At 41.5% G+C, this 20,568-nt stretch overlaps 1 protein-coding gene across 2 annotated transcripts; it reads right to left on the reverse strand.

Annotated features, from left to right (window-relative positions):
* Positions 1–727: 727 nt before the first annotated feature.
* GPR68 (G protein-coupled receptor 68) lies at positions 728–20,028 on the reverse strand. Of its 2 annotated transcripts, XM_027793257.2 has the most exons (3): positions 19,822–20,028; positions 18,626–18,711; positions 728–3,490 (listed from the first exon to the last, which is right to left on the reverse strand). In XM_027793257.2, exon 3 carries the CDS (start codon positions 3,343–3,345, stop codon positions 2,269–2,271), a length of 1,077 nt encoding a protein of 358 aa, XP_027649058.1. In that variant the 5' UTR covers positions 3,346–3,490; positions 18,626–18,711; positions 19,822–20,028; the 3' UTR covers positions 728–2,268. The 2 variants fall into 2 exon arrangements, with proteins under 2 accessions (XP_027649058.1, XP_005242005.1); XM_005241948.4 differs by lacking the exon at positions 18,626–18,711.
* Between the last annotated feature and the right edge of the window lie 540 nt (positions 20,029–20,568).

The raw sequence follows: 20,568 nt of genomic DNA on the forward strand, positions 1-20,568 counted from the left end.
AAAAGAGAAGGAAGAAAAAAAAAAAAGAAGAAAAAATTCTCCCCCTTCTCTTGTGGGCTAGCAGGTTAAACATTGAGAACTGTAGCAGAATGCTGGACTTCATTACACAAGTTTCCATCTGATTTGAAACTGCAGCAGCTGACCAAAAGCTGGCCACATCAAAGTACAAATTCAAATAAGCCTTAATCCCTCAGATGACAATTTGATGTAATATGGCATGCTCTGCATTCCAGCTGTCTAATTTAAACAACGTGGGTAACTGTAAAGAAGTAAAGCATAAACAGGAAAACAAATATTTCATCCTAGAACAAACCATGTGTGTGTCTTAACCGCCTGCCAGGTCATTGGAGTCCAAGCAGTTGGCTCGGTGCTTAACAAAATAGAAGCACGGCATTACGGCAGTGGCGAGTCCCGGCCTTACAACCCCGTCGATACAGGAGATCAGAACAAAGATTAGGAGAAAGTAAAGCTAAACAGCACTAATGATCACAAGAAAAAAAAATGCATATATAAGGTAATTAATCCAGCTTGGCGACTGGTCTAAGGATAAAGAAATGTAAAATAATTAAACAAACCAAATGTTAACCTATGCAAACCTAGTCCCCTCCTGGGAGTAGGGACATGAACCCTTTCTGAAAGAGACAGGAGAAGATTTGTAGTCTCACAAATAGAAACTGTGGGCTAAACTCATAAGATAGTTATTTCAAACAAAGAGTGAACAAATATATGAAGAAAATAATAAAAACATCCTTTATTAAACACATCCCTAAATTATTTCTAATATTGCACTCTCAAGGTGGTTTCCAGAAAACTGTTAGAATATAATCCTTTCAGAAACCGACGACAAGCAAGGCTGTATTACCGTGACATACTTCAGATACCAGGAGTAGACTATCTGTCTAGAGAATCTTTTGACGTTTGGGGCAGGCAAGAAACTAAACTGATTATACTGCTGGAAGTTATCAGCTCCAGGTTGCAGGGAGAGAGGTGCCTCAAGAAAGGTTTCAAACCAGAGAAGTGAAAGGACAAGGCAACATTCATGGTGTAATGGTTACAGATACAAGAAGGTGTGAGGAGCAGATCACAAAGAATCATCATACAGAGAATCATCATACAGGATTCATGAGTATAATACGGGGGGGGGGGGGAGGGCGGGGGATGGGACGAAACTAGAGAGGAAATGGTGGTAGAAACAATTCTGTAGAGCACGACTGCATCTTTAACTGCTATTAACTCCGCTTATTCCTGTCTTTTGTTTCTGCCTAAACCAGGAAACAGAACATTCATACATCATATTTCTGATAGTGTATTTCCTGAACAATGACCAAACCTTAAGCAATAGTATCTGTGGGAGAAAAGAGACTTTGATCAGAATCCATTTAACAGCTTCCCTGACAAATGTGTTGTTAATTAATTGCCTACATGGTCTGTTCTGCACAAGACACACAGATTGTGAAGGACACAATCAAATCCTTAGGAAGGTGTAGTAGAATTTAGACGTAACTAAATTTGTCTTTGAACACAGTGACTCAGAGAAGCACATGGGTTCAAAGTGCCTCACATACTACCAACCTCCTGTTTCTTTTCCAAGTCAACAGACCAAACGACTTATCCCCATCGGAGCCAAGAGTTCTCATACCTCTGGAAGTCAATAGCAACCTTGCGCTGAGGTTCAGCGGTCTCAGACTCAGCAGTCAACAGACAAAAGGTCTCAGCAGATGCCGAGTTCCTTGTGAATGGAATTGGTTGTTTTAGGAGGCTGGTTCTGGCATGGTCTCTGCCAGCCTCAAAACTAGCTGAAGGGGAAGTTATTTCAGAGAGTTACAGAAATGCAGGGTTTTTTCTTTTAAAAAAAGTACATATGGGGACATTAATGTGTTCTGTCTCCAACCTTTTCAACAGATGATGACAGCTTGCAGACAATTAATTTCTCTAGATGCTACAGGGGCAAACAGAAAGCAGTTAAAGACAAATTCAACAGACCCACACCCCATGAGTACTAGCTTATTCCAGTCAACGCAGGCATCAAGACAACAGGTTTTGAGTGGTGCGACAATGACAATGGACATGTGATTGTAACTGAACTGATTCAGTATGTGCTTTCCTCACTATTGGCAAGGCCCAAACACCTCCAGAAATGACCTCACTGTACTGCGTTGCTAATAAGACTTTAGGAGGTAACACCGTTGTAATACATGGATAAATCAGATGGATACACAAACAAAGCCATAGCTGCAGATTTTAGATTAATATCTTTTTTGATGAATGTTATAAACTGCCCACGTTAGTTGCAGAGGAGTCCTTCATTCCAGTACCATCATGTGATATTTGTAATAATCCTGGTGGTTGCTCATGCTGTGGCTTGTTGGGAGTTTCTGGAGCATTCAGTGGATAACATTCCTTTGTCTCAGTCTTCAGACAGCCTAAACATGTTAAACAAGAGTCTCGCATCTTGGCAAAGTTCTGGTAAGTGCTTTCACTGGAAAAACAGTACAATACTGGATCAGCAACACAGTTAAAAGTAGTCAACAGGAGAGAAAAATGGTAAATATTAAATATTTTCTCAGCAAATGAGCAGTTGTTCTCCAACAAGCTGCGAACCACAAGAAGGATGTGGTATGGTCCAAAGCAAACTAAAAAAATGAAAACGGTGCTTGAAACCAGTCGTTTAATTTGGATTTTCTTCTTCTTTTGAGTACCGGGACTCTTGTGGACAACCCGTAAAATCCCACAGTAAGAGAAGGCCAACAGAAAGAAGGGGAAAAGGAAGCCAGCAGAGAACCGGTAGTAATTGACATTGTGCTCCCATTCTTTGATGGGGTAGTGCTCGAAGCACACCACATGGCTGTCAGCGTCCATACTGATCTCCCCATGCGTAAAGACAAAGCAGCAGGTCATTATTTCCTTGGTCCAGATAATGATGCTTACTATCGCTGCAGCCTTCATTGTCCGAAACCGTTGAAAGCGAAAAGGGTGCACTACTGCAAGGTAGCGGTCAATGGAGATGCAGCAGAGGAAGCCCACACTGATATAGATATTCTCATACAGGATGATGCCACAAATCTTGCACAGCAGCTCATCGTAGGTCCAATTGTCATGCTGTAAAACATACTGAAGCCAAAATGGCAAAGAAAATAGATAGAGCAGGTCTGCTACGGTCAAATTGCAAAGATAGACACCCAATTCATTTTTAGCCTTAATCTGTAAATACCCGTAGTACAGTGACAGGCAGTTAGCTGGCAAGCCTAATACAAATACAAATACGTATACCACAGGGGATAATGTCTGGTGAATATCATGATTAATAGTGCACTTCTCAGTTGCATTCTCTGTGAAATTCACCATCTTCTACCTCTCCCCGTGTATCACTCATCAGGATCCTGAATGAACAGACGTAAAATTTAATTTTATTCTGTTTCATGTATCGCTCATCTCTTCCACAAACCTTTAGGCTGAAGTGATGACTTGCTTGCTGCAGGATGTTAACAACCTGAAGGTAAAACACATGAAAATCTTCAGAAGGGATACGATTGTCAAATATATAGTACCATTTTCAGTAAGCTGCTTTTTCCTAGCCTTAAATTTCTTACAGTCTTTGATAGAAGGTAAAGCCTTGCTGGGAAATCATGATTCATATAAGTCCTAGTACTTAGCAGAAAGGTACCAGAAAATTTTCTGTCCAAGAATCCCAAAGCAAATTACAAACATTTGTCATTTTAGATTATCTAAAGTATCTAAAAGGTGAAGAAATATTCTCTCTGCTTTGCAGGTGAGACACAAAACCAGTAATACAGTAATATGGTTTTTCCATGATGGAAAAAATGCCTCTGGCAAACCAGAAGTCCCCTCAAACTTCCTTACAGGATGCAGGGTGCACAAAAAAATTTATTTTGAATTTCCATTTCTTAGATTTCCCTTTAGATACAAGATACCATGGAATATGCTGTTCAACCCATCAGGATAAAAAAATAATGGAATTTTTAGAAGTCTCTCTTACATTTACTTGTAAACACAGCCCCAAAAGTAAGCTGTCCTTCTGTCAGAAGGACACTGTAAAAGTCTGGTACAGTGTACCCCATGGTCTCAGTCCTGCAGGATATGGTATTACGGATTCCTTATTTGCCATTGACTCTCAAAAACACTCATTTACTGTTACTACATACACATTTGTATCTTTCCTTTTCATTTTCATTGAATATGAATGTGATTGTTTTTACCTGAAGAATCTTCCTTAATCAATGCACATATCCATACAAATCATTCCTATACTATACTATTACTATTTAAGACACAAACATCACTGCTGACAATGGGTTAGCACTCAGTTCAACTAGGACAAGCATTCAGCCTTAAGGCAGCCCACAGTGATTAAACCCTAGAGTAAACGAAGTATTACATTCAGCATTTTATGACCTCAAGTGATATATTCACACTGACACAAATGCTCAGTTGGAAAAAAATTTTCAAATTGGAAAACAGTGGGGCAGACTGTGCCCACTCTGAAGGGGATGTATGTTTTACCTGATGATGCAGAACAGTGAGACTATATTTCTTTCAGTCTCTTCCAAGAAAATACATGGTTGTAGCATATACTTCTGTAAAGTTAACAGTTTGTGTGCTCTTCCTACAGCTTCAGTTAATATGGACTCAAAAGGAGACAACACTGTTCGGGGACAAACATAATGCCTTGTTGCTTTTTCCTGTTTAGTATCCTAACTCGTATTCTTGTCATCTTCTGTCCTGTCTAGGAATATAGAATTTTTTCCAAGGCAATCCTTATGAAAACGACAGTAAAATTACTGTAAGCTGCAGCATTTGAGGATATTACTGCCAAATATTTTTTTTTTGTTTTGTTTTAATACTGATGGCCTTTGCTCCTGCAGAAACTGAAAAGAAAACCACTTGCTTTAGGTCAGAAAATAATTGCCTGGCTGAAATAACTGACCAAACCTGCAAAGACTTTCAGTGTTTAGCCTCAAACAGTGTAGCACAGTCCCACAAAAATCACAACAAACTCAAGGGCACACGTAATTATTTAGGAATTAGAACATGTTTTTCATTCGTTTGCTTTTTTCTTACCAAAAGACAGAACATCAGCCCGAGTTCTGGTGGAAGTATTCTTGGGGATTTCACACACCTTCAATCATGAAACAACAGGCCAACGTAAGCTCATCTCTCTCAAAACTTCTAACTTCAATGTCCAGCGATCTTGTGCAAAAGACTGGTCAAGCCTAGCAGAGTGCAAGCTCCTCTCACTCTCACACAGCTCCTTTGGGGGTTAATAGACTCATTCTCTCCACTGTGGGTGGCACAGTAGTTATAATGGATAAATCAAGCAGAGCAGGAGAAATGCTCCTTAAAGGAGCGAGTCACCAAACTGGTTCAGTTTGAATTTTGCTTCAAGAGGCTGCCATAACCTTCCCACAGAATAAGCATGATAATGTTAGCAGTGCAGACACATACAGCAGAAATTAATCACTAAAGTTATGTATAAATTTCCCAAAGGACTGTTACTTAGGAGCCATTAGCTCTCCTGTAACACTAACCAGTTTCTTAATGGCTTTATAACCATCGTGCAACTCTTCTGCCTACAGGAGACCTGGCTCCACACCCACAAGGACAGCACACAGAATCTTTGCCAAGGCAGATTTGATAACCTACTTACATCACCTACCTTTTCCAATCCAGAGCTCCAGGACAAGTACAATTGTATTTGAGTTTGTATTTGATACCATTTCATTTCTGTATGCTAATTTGGTGACTTTTACATGTAAGAGTTAGCCTGCACAGAATGATTGGCACACCTAGTTCTCGTCTAAAATGCCTAAAAATCTGAGATGTATTGTCTGATCTACCAGCTAAAAGTGTCCAGGCGGTGTCCAGCTTTTGCTGATGAAGCCAAATAGTAATTCAAAAGCTGCTGACAATTTTGAAAAGTCACTGTCTTTATATGTCTAGCATATTTCAACAGCGCTGACTTCCATTCAGTGTTACCCAGCCAGTTACATACCAGTCAGTATGCATCGTGGTATGAGAAAAAGGAGATGTACCCTACAGCTGCAGTTTTTTTGAAAATGTTTCTTTTCCTTTAAGGACTCAAAATGTTTTTATTAAATTATGTTTACATAACAGAGAACATGATTGTAAAACTCATTTCTGTTTAGCTTAGAAGTCTTGCCAGAATGCAGAAAGTGGAGGCAACAGCAAAAGTCTTATTGATATGACATTATGCTAATATAATATACACTTATTATTACAGCAACATTTCCTGCTCCTGGAGGAAGTGCTGGACAGGGGGCAGGAAGAGAAGGCTGGCTGTTATGAATCTCTCTGCCTTGTGCTAACAAACCCTCCCTGGTTTCAAAGATGGGGATGAAAAACAAAAGGTCCAGATTCTTGCTTGTACAATAGATGTGTTGTACTGCTCTTCTGGTCAGCAGCAGCAGCGAGCCAGGAAATCCTCCCCTTGTTTCAGCCTCCTCAGCACATGGGCTCTGGGGCACCTCAGTGCCCTCTGACCCCTTGTGCCTGGCTAGGAAGAGGCTCAATAGCCAAATGGAAAACATAAAGGCAGTTCCTCTTTCCCATCTCACTAAGTATAGTAAAAATGGCTCTGTGCCAGCCAGGGAGTGAAACTGTATGATTTTCCAAGAAACCTGGTATCAAAGTACTGCGATAGCAGTGTTAAACACATGGGTGCAGAAGAGCCCACCTTATTATTAAAAACATAATGCACAATACTTTACAAGCCATCTGGAAAAGTGGAAACTAAAGGAAAGTTGATGGAGGGTATAGGAGAGAAAAGAAGAATAGCTCCCCCTATTCCTTACTGACCTTGTCTGGGTAGGAAGAGGAGAAAAATGAAAAAGCTGCTGTATGAAAAACATCTGGGGTGCAGATAATTGTAAAGCTGAAAGTTATGAACGGGTACACACAGGCATTCCTTTTAGACAGCTTTAATGTGGAAATCATGCAGCTGTGATTTTTAGAGCATAGTTTATGTAACACCTTCAGTATCACAAAGTCTGCAGACACTTCCAGGCAATATTTCTCTCTCGTATATGCCCGCATCTTTTAGATGATACACATCTAAACTGAAGTCTGGGAAACAAATTAGAAGAGTCTTGCCATCTACATCAGCTCCAAACAATTCTCTTGTTCCTGGACTAAAAATAAAGCCAAGGAGGCTTCACAAGCCTCACTTTTTCTTGATTTAAACAAGCCAACTTTCATTGCTTGCTGAGCAGTTTAACAACAGGTTCTTTTCTTCCCAGTTTCTTTGTGCCTTAACTATTGAACAAAATCATGACTCCCCAACGCACCGAACCACAGAGCAGCTCAGACATTAAGCGCTGCCTGCTGGCACAGCACAGGAAATAGCTCAGAGCCACTTACAACAGCCTCTTCAGCTCGGACCAAGTACTAGCATGGAGTCTGGGTGGATTTTTTCCAGTTTCAGTGAACATTGCTACAATTTTCCTCATCAGAAATCTGCCTGGAATTAGACCTACGTATTTTTAGCAGAGACAAATGGGACTGCACCAAAGGACTACTTTGTAGGAATTTGCAAAAGTTGTGCACACAGCTTGTCTCATTTGCAAAGTACCCACGTCTGTGAACAGGGAGCATAATGTAGTCGTGTATCTTTATGTGACAGTAGCTCTCTTGCTGTTTAATCTGTCCCTGCACCTGTCACACACCGCAGACAGGCCTGAGTCACTTGGTTATCATAGCAGGACTTCAACTGTGCTGCATGTCTTGGAACCAGAAACCAGAGGTTGTTTCAGTTTAGGATTTGGTTCAGATCATTACCTACACAAACACCAGCCCCTAAATTCACACACTAAGCTTCCCACAACGCTTGAGGGTTTGTCAGCTTGGTTTGATCCTGGTTCACAAAGCCTGAAAAAATAAGGTCATGTAAAGATGCTGGGAAGCAATGACCAGCAGAAGAGACTAGGGATTGGTCCAACAATAGAAAATGGTCAGAAACCAGCTAATACCCTTAGAGTAAGTTTGGGGAAAAAATGCAGAAGAAAGTGGAAACTGGGGTACATGGCTGAGTATGAGGAAATGGCCCAATGATGTCTGGATTTAATTGGAAGGAACAATTATGATGTAAAACACAGACCTATTGGAGCAGGTGCAGAGGAGGGCCACAATAATGATCAGAGGGATGGAACACCTCTCTTATGAGGAAAGGCTGAGAGAGCTGGGATTGTTCAGCCTGGAGAAAAGGCTCCAGGGAGACCTTACTGAGGCCTTTCAGTACTTGAAGGGGGCTTATAAGAAAGATGGGAACAGACTTTTGAATAGGGCCTGCAGCAACAGGACAAGGGGCAATGGTTTTAAACTGAAGAGGCTAGATTCAGCCTAGCTATAAGGCAGATTTTTTTTTGTGATGAGGGTGGTGAAACACTGGCAGAGGTTACCTAAAGAGGTGGTAGCTGCCCCATCCCTGAAAACGTTCAGGATAAGGTTGGGTGGGGCTCTGAGCAACCTGATCTAGTTGAAGATGTCCCTGCTCGTTGTAGGGGGTTTGGACTGTTAAAAGTCCCTTCCAACCCAAGCCAGTCTATGATTCTGTGATTCTAAAAGGGTCACAAGTAGAGCTATAAGAGGCAATGAAGAATGTTTCTATTAACACACAAGAAAAGTAAAGGGAGAGAACATATGAGGCACAAACAGAGATCTAAACATAGCTGAAGTACTTGCTGATATTTTATATTCCAATTTTTAGAACCAAAACTGTGACCCAGCATCTAACAGAATTGTTTTTAACAGTAGCATGGGAGCACAGAAAAAATAGATAAGCAAAGGCTAATAGATATTTTGAAAGTCTATGTGCGCTCTGAGGGAATGAGCTAAAGCAGTATGTGAACTATTGTTGATGATGTTTCAGAAATTATGGTGGACCGGGGTAAAAGAGACAAAACACCTGTCTTGTAAAAAAAAGAGTAGTTGGATAATTATACAACACTAAGCCTAGCTTTAACCCGAACAAGACATCAGACAATCAATATAAATATCCATGCATTTACAGACTGACTCGCAGCCGTGGAGACTCACCTCAAGTGAATCTTGCCATACTTCCGGAGAAGATGAAGTTGGGCTGGGATAGGCAACAGCACTTACTTCACACCCTACCTCAGAAAGACAGGAGAAGCTAGGACTTCCAGGTCCTTCTCTGCAGAGCTGCCTTCCAGCAGGCCAGCCCCCAGGCTGTACTGGTGCGTGGGGTTGTTCCTCCCTTGGTGCAGGACCCTGCACTCGCCTTTCCTGAACTTCATTGGGTTCCTCTCTGCCCAGCTCTCCAGCCTGCCCAGGTCTCGCTGAATGGCAGCGCAGCCTGCTGGTGAATCAGCCGCTCCTCCCAGTTTGTGTCATCAGCAAACTGGCTGAGGGTACCCTCAGTCCCTTCATCCAGGTCACCAATGGGTAAGTTGAACAGGTCTGGACCCACCACTGACCCCTGGGGAACGCCACGAGCTACAGGCCTCCAGCCGGGCTCTGCACCACTGACCACAACCCTCTGAGCTCTACCAGTCAATCCACCTCACTGTCCATTCATCTAACCCACACTTTCTGAGCTTACCTATGAGCATCTTATGGGAGACAGTGTCAAATGTCTTACTAAAACGGAGGTAGACAACATCCACCGCTCTTCCCTCATCTACCCAGCCAGCCATTCCATCATAGAAGGCTGCCAGGTTGGTCAGGCATGATTTCCCCTGGGTGAATCCATGTTGACAACTCCTGATAACCCTCTTTTCCTCCACATGCTTAGAGATGACATCCAGGATGAGCTGTTCCATCACCTTTCCAGGGATGGAGGTGGGGCTGACCAGCCTGCAGTTTCCTGGGTCCTGCTCTTTTCGAAGACTTGAATGCCGTTAACTTTCCTCCAGTCCTCAAGCACCTCTTTTCCATGGCCTCCCAAAGATGATGGAGAATGGCTTAGCAATAACGTCTGCCAGCTCCCTCAGCACTTGGAGGTGCATCCCATTGAGGCCTATGGATTTGTGAGTGTCAGGTTTACGTAAATTATCTCTAACCTGATCCTCCTCAACCAAGGGAAAGTCGTCTTTTCTCCAGATTTTCTCTCTTGCCTCCAGGGTCTGGGATTCTTGAGGACTGGCCTTGGCAGTAAAGACTGAAGCAAAGGCGGCATTCAGTAACTCCACCTTCTCTGTATCCTTCATCACCAGGGCACCCACCTTATTCAGCCCACATTTTTCCTAGTCATCCTTTTCCTACTGATATACTTGAAGAAGCCCTTCTTGTTGTCCTTGACATCCCTCACCAAACAGACTTAGCCTTCCTTATTGCATCCCTGCATGTTCTGGCAATGTTCACATATTCTCCCCAAGTGGCCTGCCCCTTTTCCACATATTGTAAACTTCCTTCTTCTGTTTGAGGTTTGCCAGAAGCTCCTTGCTCATCCATGCAGGTTTCCTGCCCCTTTTGCTTCATTTTTTACTCATAGGGATGCAATCACTTTACTTTACAAAATTACTTTACTTTTGTCATTGTATAACTCCATTTATAAACCTATTGTCAAAGAAGGAAGCCAGCAACATTTTTTCAGAACCCACATAAACAAAAGACTAATTAGTCACTGCTGTCCAGTTTTCCCTAGCACAGACATGCAATTATTCACAGCATTGGGTAAATCACTCCATTTGCTCAAACTTTGAAATCCTGGGAATTTGTCCCAACCTCTTAATTTCTGTTTACCAAATTTCTCCAAAGTCTGAAGTAAGCTTTTTACATTAAATATTTCATCACTCAAACTTCAGATGCCATCTGGCCCACAGTGGTGGGGTGGCTGAGAGTTTCATGCCTTCAACTTGTAAATTTGTCATTAGGAACCGATCATGTGGATCTGAGTAGAAGGTTCATGTTAAAATACTTGAATCATTCTTTTTTTTTCCTCATAGTGAATTTAACACTTGTTGAAAGCACTAGATTTGACATGACCATAAACTGAGAAATTTGACCTGTGCAGCCTAACATGAGCTACGTGGGCTGATGAATGAATGTAACTAGAAGCCAATGAAAATAGCCCATGTCTATTAGCCACATAATTAATTAAAATAATTTAATGACCTCTAAATCTAGTTCCAATGCTCATTTCCCATCAGTAATGACATGGTAATGGAGTTTAATCTTACAAGTGCCTTGGCCCATAGATCATGAAGCTCTGTAAGGAACAGCTGAATCAGTATGGATCACACATCTAATAGTTCTATATTCAACTCACTTTGTAAGTCAAACCAACAAACAAATTCTCGATTAAGCAGGAAGCCACCTAGAAAGCAAGCAGCTGAGCACTTCTGAATGGCCATAAGAGCTAAGGTACCACACACCAGTAACTTATAGTAACACAGTACCCTGTAAGCTACACTGGGAGGACTTGCTGAAACGCAAAACTTATATTCCTGGAAAATGTCAATATTTCAGAAGAAAAAGCCCTGAATAATCCAAGAGGTTATCATCCTAGGCTCACATTTGTCATTTTAATTAGAGCACTGACTACCCAGCTTCTTTCTTACCTGATGTGCAAACTGCTGTATATGACATATTATGTATTTCCGTATGATACGAGAAGTCAGTAATAAAGCATGTCCTATTTTACAGCAGAACATCAGGAAGGATGTGGGTGTTCCAGGGGTCACATACTGAACTGAAGTCAACCACACAATTTTACAGAACACCCACATACTCATTTCACATTGGGACATCTCAGCAGCCTGTAGGTACCAGACCTCTGCCCTGTGCACCTCTGCAAGGCTCTACAGAGGTGCACAGATCCTCTGGGATCTGCTGGTTGTGGTTAGGAGAAATGCAGGGGAAACGTCAGAAGTCTAGCAAAGCCAAAGAATGAGGCAGTTGGGCTTGTTTAGTCTAAAGAAGACCAGATTGAGGGCCAACACAGCAAAAACCTTCAAACATGTAAAAGATTGTTGGAAAGATGAGAGAGGCTGGGTTAAACACCATGAAAATCTTTCCACTAACAAAGGCAAACGGAGCACTGGGGTAGATGGTACGTGGAAGTAGAGCTGTCATCACAGAAGGTCTTAAAGTTTGGCAGACAACCTGAGAATGGTTCAGCTGATGTCCCTTGAAGGCAAAGAAATATCTGGGGAGCTCTCAGGGCCTTTCCATTCTGTTCTCCACTATTGTTTGCCAGGTAACTTGGCACAACTCGTCCCTCTTAGCGACATGCAATATAGCATGGAAACAAACGGTATCGTACAATTGACATGAAGTAAAATAATTTCCACAAAGGAATTGTGTTTTGAAACAAATCATAATTTTCCAATTATTTTTTATGAAATAGCTTTCATTTTGAAAGGTTTTTCCTAGAACTGAAAGCTGTAGCAAAGTGAAATCTATTTAAGTTCACATGCACAAAAACTGTACCAAAAAACCCATGTTCTGCTGCTGAACCATTTCATTTCAGGTTTTTATGACTTTGGACTTCTTAGATGAGGCCTGCACATATGAAGGACAACTTGACACGAAGGGTAAGGAAGGCAGGTAGGAAAATAGGCACAGTCAATGCAGTATCTCAGACTACTTCGTAGTCATTATCTAGGATTAGGATGTTTTTACCAAATGCAAGATTTGAACAACCGGCTGAGCACAGGGAAGTGCTAAAAAGAAACACCACTTTGGAAAAATCCCTATTTATGGTAATAAGTTCATACAGTGTCTAATTTCAGGCAAGCAATTCAAGTGGTATTGGTGAATCACATAAGAGGAATTAGTCATGCTATAGCTGCCTCAAAGCTTTTAAAAATGACCCTCATCTGTCCCCTCCTTCCTGCTGTTAAAGATCAGCCAGGTGGATGTCATGACCCTCCAAGTATTTCACTGCTGAGCTGTTGCGATTAGTTCCTACCACATGGAACATCTCTCCAAGACTTTGTGGATGACTTGCCCGAGTACAAGACAGCAGGAGGAGGAAAACACATCAACACCAATTTCTGCAGAAATCTTAAATCCCTGTATTCCTCAGAGAACAACTCCAAGTCTTCCTTTCCCCTCAACTAAAACCTCAGCCAAGTCAAATTCCCTGTCCTCACAAGCCTCCTTGATGCAGAAGCCAAAGCACTGTGCTGTTTCTATTGGCACAAGCAGCAGGCAAGTAAGTAATGATCAATCACAGACAACAGAACTGTTTATAATCCTGAATCTGTGTGCTGATCCTCATTTAAAACGACAATGCAAGAAAAGCCAAGATTACACAGGTCTTACTGATTAGAAACCATATAAACCATGATCAACATGCAATATTACCAGTAAGGAACAAGGACTGGAACAACAGTGTTGTAGCCTGTGATTGAGAAATAGGAACTTTACCCTTCTGAACTAAAAGAGTTCTGATTCATTTTACCATCTACATCGTTGGGGAAAATCACTCTTCTGACTCATTTTCCCAAACTGTGTATTACTGCCTCATTCAATGTTGCAGCCTGCTCTGACACCAAGCACTGTGCTCCATCAGACAATGCCAGATGTCTTACATATAGATCAGTGACTTAAAGTTTAGGTCATATTTCTATTGAATTTCCATGATTTTTGGCTTCCTTGGTTTGCCAGCATGCCCCTCTACCCCCAGCACTGCCATACAGCCCCTGCATCACAGGCCAACTGCCCAAAGGGAGCCATAGCCTTGTGGGAGTCACCCCACAGATTTCTTAGCAGCCTAAGCATGGGCCACCCACTTATAGCACATGGGCCATAGCACACTGCTGGCATCCCATACTAGTCAGCATTCACAAACCAAGGCTGAGCACAGCCAGCCAGATATTAAGCCTGTACCTTTGCCCAGATGCTTATGGCACTATACAGATACAGTCAATGCATATATTGAGAGCAACTTGCTCTCTGTACCCATATGCTTTCACAGACAGGGGAGGGGGTGCCGACAACATGCAAGACAGTCCCCTGTGCCAAGACTCCCCAGCATCACTCTCTGGTTACAAGGGAAAACTTTTGTTCAAAAACTAACAAGCTGGATACCAAAGCTGGGCCAAAATATCTTTCTGCTTGCACCTTTTATAATGCCACCGCCTCCAGACAGAGCAAGGTATAATTAAACCCAAGTATCAGCACATCATACCCTCCCAAACAGAGCTATGTCATTAACCAAAAGCAGTTTGGAAAGCAACTAAACATCCATCAGTACAATTTTTCCTCCTCCTCTACTGATAGTTCAGCGGATAGAACTGATTTTGCAGTGCTGCTGACAAACAGTAGCTTGGGACATCAATAATCGGTGTTTGACCAATAATGTTTGACAAATGGTAAAGGCAATCTCAGAGAAAAATTTTGCTTGCTAGGTCTAACTGAAATGTGGTTGAAACTCTGCTGTGTCTAAAAAAGACTGAGCACATCTCCTGTTCAAGGAGAACATTAATGCTTTCATTATTCCATGCATCAGCAAATAATGATATATTCTATAAAGTCATCTCTTTTTAAAATGCTATTTTCTGCATATATGATTCACTATATGATTAATTTTGTGCAGCAACAGTTTTAAGACATGGTAAAGTGAAAAGCTATTTACAATATTTGGAGATTTTTTTCCCTTCCCTCATTTTTCTTTGACTTCATTCTTTTTCTTCTGTTTGGATTTATTTTAATCGAAGAGACAAAGTTAATCATAGGATAGGAGCCTGTTCAACTGAAGCATGCATGCTGTTGCCATTTAAAACTGGAATAATGCTTTTGTGCCTTTGTCCTATGTGTTTCTGGCTTACACTGATCCCCATTCTGCATTTCAGACATGTTTCTGTTCTAGATCTAGTTCTTTCTAGTCTAGCACACCATCTGCCCTTTCACGCATTACTGTTTAGCCGTGCTCGTTTCCTTTCAGACTCAGTTGAGTCTTTTTTGTCTCCAGTTCCGTATTTCTGTATTTCTTCCTTGGATCCAGCATTGGGGGTGGGTGGGGGTGTGCTTGCATGCACACGCATTTGTGCATGTCTTCAAATAGTCCCCATCTAGTCTGCAGAGATTTAACTCTTCTAAGTTATTCCTTTTTGCTGCCTTTAATACTAAGCTTCCTCCTTTTTTGCAATTTCCCTTTTGGAGATTTACCAAGTTTCCTGTAGATCTAAGTCAATATTCGCATGTGAGGCGTGTTCTCCAGTGTTATTTCTCAGACTTCTCACGATTATGTAGAAGCAGCACGCCTTGCAGAAGGTTTTCCTCTGTGCTCTTTCCCTTGTTTTTCTCACTCCCTAGATGACTATTGAAAACTTTGGTCCTTTCTTGGTTGGTTTTTTTTTCATTTGAGGATACAGGACTCCAACAACCTAGTCCCCAAATGATAAATAATTCTAAACAAAGTGCTGGCATCTGTATCTGCAGGCTTGCTTACATGTTCATTTCCTGAACTTTAATTTCCTTAATTCCTTTAATTTTCAGTTTTAAAAGTATTTTACCAGTCACATGATTTTATTAGTGTCTTGTTTTCATTAAGATTTAAACAAAGTCTGGCCTTTCCCTACTCCCAAGTGCCTTCATTTCCTGATGTACATGAATTCATCTTCCCTCCTCCGTTTTCTTAGTCATACCTTGAAACTGCCTCTCTATACCTCTGTCTGGCCTTGCATATGGTGTGAGAAGCCTTCCTCAGCACAGTGCTGCTGAATTCGTGCACTTCAGCATCCTGCCTAAGAGCCTAAATATTCTTCCCAGCACTTTTCCATCCCACCCTTTGGATGACAGTGGTATCTGCATAAGCAGTGACTGCCTGCTTCCCCTGTGTCAGAGCCCCAGCAGGTTTGCCATCTCTTTCCTGGGAGACAAATCCCAGCATCCAGCCTGGGGGCACAAACTCAATTATCCATATGGCTGAAAACTGACTGACCCTTCTCTACTCTTCTTTCAAAGAAAACTGGGAGAAATAAAATGCCCATAATAATGGTATTAATCTGGATAAAAGGTTCGACACAAAAAGTGAAAAAAATAGTTTAAGAACCATGACTTCAGAAATGAAAAAAAAAAAAAGAAAACCAACCTTCTTCAATAGTATCAGAGAAGCAACTCACAGCAAAAGCGACAACCTTACTGTAAACCATTTCTGCTTGCCAACACGCATCTGACTAGAGAAACAGGAGAGAATCAAATTCTCATTGCAGGGGAGCTCTCACAAGCTCTTGGGCAGGAAATGGAAAAGCTGGCACAGGAGACGGACTCCCAAGTTGAGAGATGTTCAGAAATCCAGGACCTACTCTGGGGTGGAAGTGTAAGACCATCTCTGAAATTTGGACACAAGTTCAAATTCCAAATAATTATGTCCTGACACAATAAGTTAAGGAATTTTAGTTTAAGCTTGTTGCAAGATTAAAAGACAGTTACTATTTTGAAAGCTATGTCTGATCGCTTCTTAAACCTGGACCATAAAATGGATGAAAGACAAAGTGTTTCCAGATATAAAATGATCAAATTCCAATTGTTACAAAAATACTGAGTTATAAGAAAGCCAAACCAAAGCATCTCTGTAATAATGTTTCCATTCTTCCCTACTGAAGTTGCCCATTTTAGCATTTTATTCAGGTGTCATTAAAGTGACTTAAGTTTGATAGTTTGATTGCATTTGCTTCTGTAATGTGTTCAGGTTTGAACTCCCTTTCCTCTGTTAGCTATCTGACCTCTCTTCAAAGCTGTCTTTACTGTCGACCCATAGCAATGTGAGAGAAAGGAAGCTTGAAAGCTTGTAGAAGAAAGCAACGATGTCCAGAAATGAGAAACTAGGCTTACCCTAACAGCAATAGCTGTCCGTAGCAGTTTTTGAGAGGAGAATGTCAGGACAACATCTCTCGTGGAGAGACAGTAACAGCAGCAGAATTCCCTCTCCATCACCGTAGGCCAGATCGGGTTTGCATTTCTATTTGCCCCTGGCGTGATGACAGATCTGAGCCTAAGCAGCCCCAGATCAAACTCCAAGACAACCCAGCTGGAAACAAATTTGTTGCCACAGAAACAATTTCTGGCACAAGGGCTCCATGGAGAGGTACAGAGTACACTTTTAGGTGAGCTCATTTCTCAGACTCCCTCTAACAATGTTTTAAACCTATTATTTCGTCTTTTCTTTTCTTTTTCAGGCATATCAGCTACAGCTTCCAGATGAAGTGCCTAAAAAGTTCTCCTTTTGCTACCCAGTAGATTAACAGATTTCAAAGTGTGGTTTCCAGTGGAGAAACAGGAATTACAGTGGATGCATCCCTCAGAGAATAAACTGCAGTGTTGTTCTTAGCTTCTGCTGATTACTAATACCTTTCCTTCAAATTATCAGCCAGTTTCTTCTAAACATTAAAGCTGTTCTTTGTCTTTTTAAAACCATTGCCATTAGCTGTAAGGGCCAGCAGCTCTGCAAATGCTTCAGCTGGCAGAATAATTAATAACAAGCATTAAAAGCCACTCAAAATAAGCTTTATAGGAAAAACAAACCTCTTAGAGGAGACATTCAGCTAATTATAAGGTAATGAGCCTCACAAGGCTGCTATGTCTGGAGTTCTCTTCCCACAGTTCTTCACTTAAAAATAATCAGCAAGTTGTGTAAATGTCCTTGTGAGTCCAAAATAACTTTTTCTTTGGTTATCACCACACTAAAACAAGAATAGTCAGTGGCAGTGAACCCCATGGCAACATGAATGCACCCTCAGGTCAGGTCTAGAAAAACCGGCAGGGAAAAAAAAAAAATTCTTCTCCATGTGCTTGTTCAATGGGATGCCAAGAAAACTTTCAGTTACAGCATCAGCTGGTTAATCTGAGTAACAATATCCACAGGGCTGGTTAGGGGAGGAAGATTTACTTTAATATTCCTACCTTTGTACACCTGGCCCTGTGCAACTCTGCTCAGCCACAGGTGAGAAGTTTACAGTCTGTCTGACCCCAGGAACCAGCCATCCCTGCGGCTGACCCTATTCAATGACATCTAGTATGATGGCACCTATGTACACCTAGTTTGACTAGGACTCATTTTCCTCCCTTCTCCCCCCTTTCTCCACATCTCCCTCCCCTCTATTTTCCTACTGTCTAGGACCGCTTACACTCCTCAGGTCCCAGAACAAAGGGAGTCAATTTTTGTTCACCAGCCACAAAGTGAGATAAATACATCTCACTGAAGTTGACAAGTGACATGAGGTTTTTTAATGAGATATTGGAACTGTCACAGCTTTCTTCATTTGAAACTGTAATATTCAAACCACAATGCTGTGATGCTGACATTGTCACCTCCTCGGCTGTGGCCCGCTATCGCAGAACAACATACCACTCCATTCTATAAACCAAGTATTTTATCATGGTGTAGTCGCCAAACCCTGGAAGACTCCTAAAACTTTGGGGATATTCCTTCTATGTTATCTTCCAAATTACAGCTGTATAGCAGCAAGTGTATAATAAGCTCAAATAGTACCTTCTGCTTCTTCCCTCATATAACAGGAAGACTTTACAATTGCATGTGTAGAAGCAGCATGATATGGGGGAACAACATACTAACAATAAGATGGGGAGGCAAGAAGGATAGGGATGAGGACAGTAAAAAATTTCGTTTCCTCAGAGAAGGAATGAAAGAGTGGCTGTTAAATACACAGGATTGACTCACTCTTACTGGCTTCTTGGTTAAAGCAAACTTGAAAGAAGAAGTGGTCAGACACCATACTCTTCTGGAGCCAGTGTGAACACAGGGTGCTAATGTGGAAAAAGTCACGGAAGGAACTGATTAACATACTGCTCAGAAAGTCCCATAGTGCTCACAAATGACAGTGTCATGTCTTATGAGCCTAAGTGTAGTTATTTTTCCTTGCCTCACTGTTAAGTTTCCTTAAATTTGTATTAATAAATACCTGCGTACGTTCCCAATAGAAAAGGACAGGACATAGCCCCTATATTCTTCCAAATTCTCTACTTCTCAGCTCCTCTCCCTATGCACACAGGAAGCTGTTTGCTCTGCAATTTACTTTTCTAGTTTCTTTACAAAGACTGTCAAGAACCAGAAAAATGTACTTGTAACACAGGCAACCGACGATAATGAACAAAGGGGTTTAAATCCTATTAAAAAAAATAATAGAATGGATTCATTTCTGACTGAATAAATTTAATTTCACTAAACAAACCTTCACATCTGAATTGTCCCAAGTCAGATTCTGAACTGCAGCAATAAGAGTGTCTTATTGTTTGGAAAATACAGTAATGACATACTTGTGAGATACAAAGACAAATCTATATAGGTATACACAGAGCACCCACACACCAAGGTATGTGGTTTAGCAGTTTCCTGTTAGGCGTAACTTCTGCCTTGTGTTCTCAGGCAAAATGAGGTATTTAAATCACTTATTAGTCATTCAAAATATCTTTTATCTAGTCTGCTTATACGGTCCTACTAAGTTTTCTGAAAATGACTAGCGGAATTTATCTACAGGCCATTGCTCTGGTTCGCTGCTGCAAACATGAAATAGTTTCTTGGTTTATCTTAGCAAATCCCTTTCATCAATACAACTTCAACAATCAGCTCTCCTTGTGCCTAAGTGGAACTCAAGAAAGTTTTTTTAGAAGAACTTTTATTGAAGTCCCCATTAGTGGGAACTTGCCAAGGCAATTAATTATGAAGTTGTAAATTTTTTTTGGACATGGATTTTGATTGAGTCCTTAGACTGCCTCATTGTTTTGCTTTAGCCAAAAAACAGCCAAAAATCCTGTCCTTCCACCTTTCCAGGGGTTGTAACCTTGTATAATATAACCTGGCTCAATGATGGAAAATTAACTTGCTTTTAAGAATGAAGAGATAAAAATGAAACTCACCTGTGAGCAGAGTTTATGCAAAGAGGTCTTCCCTGCAGTGTGAAAAGCACAAAACTTCAGTTCTCCCAGCTCCTGCTCAGGCTACTGGTGAGGCTGTCCTCCTCCCAGCTGTGAGCAAGGCTGTCAGTGAAACAGCGCAGGGAAGGAGGAGGAGGAGATTGCATTTCAGCTCCTGTGCTCTTTATAGTTCAACTGCAAAGGAGTCGGCCCAGCCCAGCCCAGCCGTCTCCTCCCTCCCTCCCTCATTCATAAATGAAAGAGATGAGAGTGCCAAAAGCAGACACCAAATACAGAGATTGCAATGCACAGAGTGGTGTTCCATCCCTACCTACCGTCACAAGCACAAACCAGCAGATAACCGCATTCTGATCACAGCAGCTGGTGCAAAGCCCAAATACTGCTGCTTACAGCTTATCTAAACACACACAGATGTAGCCTCATGCAGGCGTATTACAAAGTATACAGAGCATTAATGGTGTTATTACTATTATTTACAGTAAGTTGTTTCTAGAGCTTGTTGAGATCAGATCTAGTTATGTCCAAACACAGCTGAAGCTGATCTCTGCAGAAGGGAGCATCTTCCCTGACTGTGCAAGAGCAAGGGCTGCAGGGGGTGGTGGTGGTGGAGGTGTCTTCCTCTCTCATCTATGCAGCAAGACAGACTAAGGCATAAACAGATCAAAGGGCTTGTCCAAGGTCGTTCAGGAAGACCATAGCATATGTAAAATCTGACCTCCTACTAACTCA

The sequence above is a fragment of the Falco peregrinus genome, chromosome 1 (genome assembly GCF_023634155.1).
Source record: "Falco peregrinus isolate bFalPer1 chromosome 1, bFalPer1.pri, whole genome shotgun sequence".
Classification (NCBI taxonomy): Eukaryota; Metazoa; Chordata; class Aves; order Falconiformes; family Falconidae; genus Falco; species Falco peregrinus.

Bases quoted from the DNA above. Each gene is read 5' to 3' on its own strand.
- GPR68 (XM_005241948.4), bottom strand. From the start codon at position 3,345: ATGGTGAATTTCACAGAGAATGCAACTGAGAAGTGCACTATTAATCAT.